The sequence below is a fragment of the Camelina sativa genome, chromosome 4 (genome assembly GCF_000633955.1).
Source record: "Camelina sativa cultivar DH55 chromosome 4, Cs, whole genome shotgun sequence".
Lineage (NCBI taxonomy): Eukaryota > Viridiplantae > Streptophyta > Magnoliopsida > Brassicales > Brassicaceae > Camelina > Camelina sativa.
The window spans coordinates 25,375,950-25,380,643 of NC_025688.1; the positions used below are offsets into that span (position 1 = coordinate 25,375,950).

General features: G+C 33.9%; 1 protein-coding gene across 1 annotated transcript; it reads right to left on the reverse strand.

Annotated features, from left to right (window-relative positions):
- On the reverse strand, positions 1,937 to 3,199 carry LOC104782388 (probable membrane-associated kinase regulator 4). The gene has a single exon (XM_010507303.1). It carries the CDS (start codon positions 3,109 to 3,111, stop codon positions 2,119 to 2,121), a length of 993 nt encoding a protein of 330 aa, XP_010505605.1. The 5' UTR covers positions 3,112 to 3,199; the 3' UTR covers positions 1,937 to 2,118.

Genomic DNA, 4,694 nt, shown 5'->3' on the forward strand with positions numbered 1-4,694 from the left:
AAGCAATGAGGCAGCTTTCCATATCTCACTTCGGCCGATAAGGAAAGTGAATATATATTGTAATCTTAGGGCGTGTATAAAGAAGGAGTGATTTCTCCATTGTAAGGTATCAAGAATAAAAGACAATAATCGAGTTCTCTTTTTGTTCTGGGCAATAAACCCTAATTCTTTTGAGTTCTACTTCTTACTTTAATTCGAAGGCTTAGATCTGTTTTCTAGAGAAATAACTCTATCGAATTTGTTTCCCTCCTCAAACAAATTCATTGTTGAAACCTAGTTTCTACAATTTTGTCATAAATATGTACTATTTTACATGACTATGATATATACCTCAAAATTTAAACACATCAACAAAATTTTAGCAACGTAAAATAGTGATGATATCTTTATCAACCAAAATAATAGAAAAAAAAAAAAAAGAGAGAAAAGGGAGTAATTTGGAGACAAATTAATCTATTTTAAGGCTTTGATTTGAAAGTTTAAATTGATGCACACGCACTGATCAAACACACAAAAGATAAGCTAAAAGCAGCCCACAGCTTTGGGTTCTCTTGTCCCTTCCCTCCCTCCTAAATCGCCTTTTAGGTTTGATTATTAATTAATAACACTATGTTTAGGACTAATGAATAATTATGCGGTATTATTCCGGACATTTGGTTTTGTTTAGATATTTTATTCACAGAAGTGTCCTTTAGTTCTTGTAAGAGACATATATGGAGAACCTTTTTTCTATACTAGAGATTTTTATATTTTTACACGCTTCTTCGAAACGATTATGTTACGCCAATGATCAGCACTATATCCGACTTAGACCATCATACTTGGATCAATAACCAAAACTATGTTAAGATTCATCGATTTGAATTCTAAACTAATTGGTACATATTCTTATATGTAATTATAAAACCCCTCTTGTTACAAATGCCGGACACCTAAGTTCATGTAATATATGCATCAAAACATACTATGGTTTTGGTGAAACGGGGACTTGACCTTGTATGTATAGTTTGAGTATATGTATGTATAAAAAAGTTAATAGATTTGATATAAAAAGAGAACTTAAGAAGGAAACTGAACATCAAAAAAGGTGTAATTAGCTAGACTTCGGAACTCGACCTAACTCTAACGTTGCTGTGTACGTCTACGTCATCATGTCTTGTAATGATGCTTTATACTGTATAGTATGAGTTTCTCCATTGATATATAAAGTATTTGTTTAAAACCAAAATACACTTGTTTATATGAGTTTATGGAGCGAAGTAGCAATCAGCTTTCTGAAAGCATGGATCCATGTTTCCCGATATATCCTCCTTTTCAACTTTAAGATGTGAACCTTTGTATGGTGATAGCGACGGTCTGACTCTGAACACTCGTGTTTAGGGAATCATCATTTCAGACAGTCTCTCAATCATTCTCCACTAAATTATTCAATATATTCTCTTTTTGTCAATTAAGTATTTTTCTGTAATATCATCACTACTTCAGGTGATTTTAACATGCAACATTAAAATGAAAATATATGTTTAAAACTAGAGGTATTGCACCATTTTCACAGACATGGAAATGGATTATTTGATGTTGTAAACTTTTAAAACATACAATACAACAAAGTAATTTTTAAATAACTATATAAACTGTTTGTGCCTTTGTGGTGTAATGTACTTTTAGATTAGTATTTATATATTTAGATTGTGGAAGAATTAGAAAAATTACATGGAAACAAGCTGGACAAACATCATAAATATGTATTATTAAAAATCAAATGATTTTATATTTAGAAGATTACATATACACCATTTATATATTAAAAAAATTCCTTGATATAATAAAGTTTACTACATCAGAATTTTACAGGAGACATTTGCATTGATGTACAATCCAAACGTATTTAGTCGGATCTTAAAAAACCTCAAATCAACAAATTACATAACATAAGTTGAATCTAAAAATCGCTTTCTATTCATATTCAATTTATTGGACATGAAAGGAGCATTGGCATTTTATGAGATCTCACAGTAAAACAAAGAAGAAGCAAAATACAAAAGAAAACAAATAATTTATTCTCTAGCTCTCTCAGTCTCACTCTAACTCTTATTTCATCATGTTCAATATCCTTACTTAGCCCCTAAACATTTGAGCCCGTTCTTGATCATCCCTCGCTGCGATTCTTGAAGCTGACAACGTACAGAATCCGACCTCATTAACACTATACTGTTTCTGCTTCTGCTGCTGTGATTGCTTGCAATGCAAGATAGCTCCTTGTATAGAATTCTCAATCTCAGAACTAGAACTCGTACTTCTCTTCAAAAACTGCAATGGACGAAACCCTAAACTATTCGATGATTTGTTGTTCGAACTCTTTGCAGGTTGTCGTCTCATAGAAACTGAAAACGATCTTCTATGGCTCCCGGAAACAGAACCATTACTCTGTTTTTTAGGTCTCTCGGTTTTGGTTTGCCCAAATGGCTTCACTCGTGAATACCTCAAAACCGAATCTTCGTCTGCGACTCTCGCAGCGGAAGACGCGCATGATGACTCATCAGAACAGCTAGTTTTACCAAAGAAAGATCTTAGATAAGCTCTCGAAGCTTTAATCTTCGTTCCAAGACTTGATTGTTTGATCAATCTCAGTTTCCTTGTCCAAGATCTCTTCTTCTCATCCTCATCCTCCTCCTCCTCCACCACTGAATTTGAATAGTTAAGGAAATAGTCTTCAGTAAGCTCTTTACTCACTTGACAAGACTCTGCCGGAGAGACAGTGCAGGACTCGAACGGAGTGTTGCTTGTCACCGGAGTTGGTACCGTCCCCGTTGCTAAAGGTGTGCTGTAGAATTCGTCGTCGAAAGTGTAATCTTCTAGAAGCTTCTGAACCATTTGGAGACGAGGAGGAAGGTGAAGAGGGAGAAGCTTGCCTTTGTAGAAGAGTTCGTCAGCGGGAGAAGTGGTTGTGTCTATTTCAAGAGCACAAAGATGAGACATTTGGAACTCGAACTCTCGAGGGTCGTTGTTGTTGTTCAAAGTTTTTCGTACTAGGTTTGTGAAAGAAGTTACTTCCATATCTATGTAATCCTCTTCTACATCACTGTCGCATCGATCTAGATTAGCCGCCATTTGTTTTTATGTTTCTTTTGTGGTATGTTTGAGTGATTAGAGAGATAAGTTGAGTTATATTAGTTGAAATTGTTTTTATGAACAGGGGTATGAGAGATTACTGTCCCTTTTATAGGATATATGTAAGAGACTCTCTTAAAGAGAGAGAGACAGAGAGAGTTAGTGTTAGGTTTTTGATTTGGTAAAGAGGGTACAACTATGGACCGTATTGTTTTATTGTTTTCACTTGCTTATAGGATACGAAATTACGAATTAAATAAAACAGGATGTAATAAAGTTCGAATGAGTACCATGTATTCCGAAATGGTTTCTTGGATGGACCATAATAAAACTTGTACTTAAATATTTTCTAGAAAAGATTAGCAAAGTATCCGGGTTTTGCCTAAGTATCCTACTAATTTCTTGTACTCGATATAAAGATGGGTCAGGTATTTTATGTCATTTTTATTTTGAAGAATGATTTGATTGGCTCTAGAAAGCTAATGGGTTCCCCATCGTCAGCAATGGTGATTAGTACTTAAATTTATGAAAGAACGAATAGAGAGACAAAGTTTTAGAATAAAAACAAAAGTATCCAAATATTGGTTTAATAGTCTATCTGATAATTATGTTACTTATTGTGTTTCCCACAGATGTGTGTTGGTATTTTGAATTTGTTTTAATCAGGACAAGAACGACGATGAGAGACAGTTAAATTTATCTTGGTAGAAGCCCACGTGTAAGATATTTCTTCTGTCTCATTGGTTTACTCGAGCGATGAAGAAATGTATTAACACTAAGTATGATTCAACAATATGATTATGTCGTGACCCGTATGATACATTGATAAATACGAAGAAACTTATATATAAAGACACTGTAATTGTTTTATATGGTTTTTATAAATCCTACTTTAGAGTTTTGGGGAGGAGTCGCATCTCATTGTCCTTTACGATGTTCAAGACATGTTACTAGATTCCAGGGTTTAGTTTCTCTAACCTTTTTTGAGTTATCATCTCCATGATTATAGAGTTTTTATCTTATCATCCATTAATTTAAACAGTTCTTTTTGAAAGTTTGAAGGAAATTATACAATATACATACCGTGTGGTGACATAAATAAATAGAACTAAAAGCAAATTATACCGTGCCACTAAATTAAATACGTTTTTGTTTAAGGAATAAACCGGAAATTAAATTAAACCAAAGACGATCAACCCGATCTGACCGGTTTCTGCGACATTTGTTGGAATTACCGGTTTAACGATTTGTGTGTAAAATTGGTTATCTCTATCACGCTTTACGCTTAGACAGAGACGACGACGATGTCGCTTTGGGCATGGCCGTTGGGAGTGTCCATGCCGACCACTCACGTTTGCCGGTACTATTCAGTTGTATTTTGACAATTCTGTATCTTTGATTTGTGTTGTTGATGCAAATTTAGGATTAAGTAGAGAAATCAAACGAAATCGATAATAGCATAAATTTGAGCTTTGAAACTGTGACTCGTCTACTTTGTTATGTCAAATTGTTACTGTGTGGAGCTATCAATCTCGATTTTGGTTTAAAGTTTCGATTTTTTTTTTTTTTTTTTTTTTTTTTTT

Excerpts from the sequence above, each read along its gene's own strand:
- LOC104782388 (XM_010507303.1), bottom strand. The coding sequence starts at position 3,111 with ATGGCGGCTAATCTAGATCGATGCGACAGTGATGTAGAAGAGGATTAC.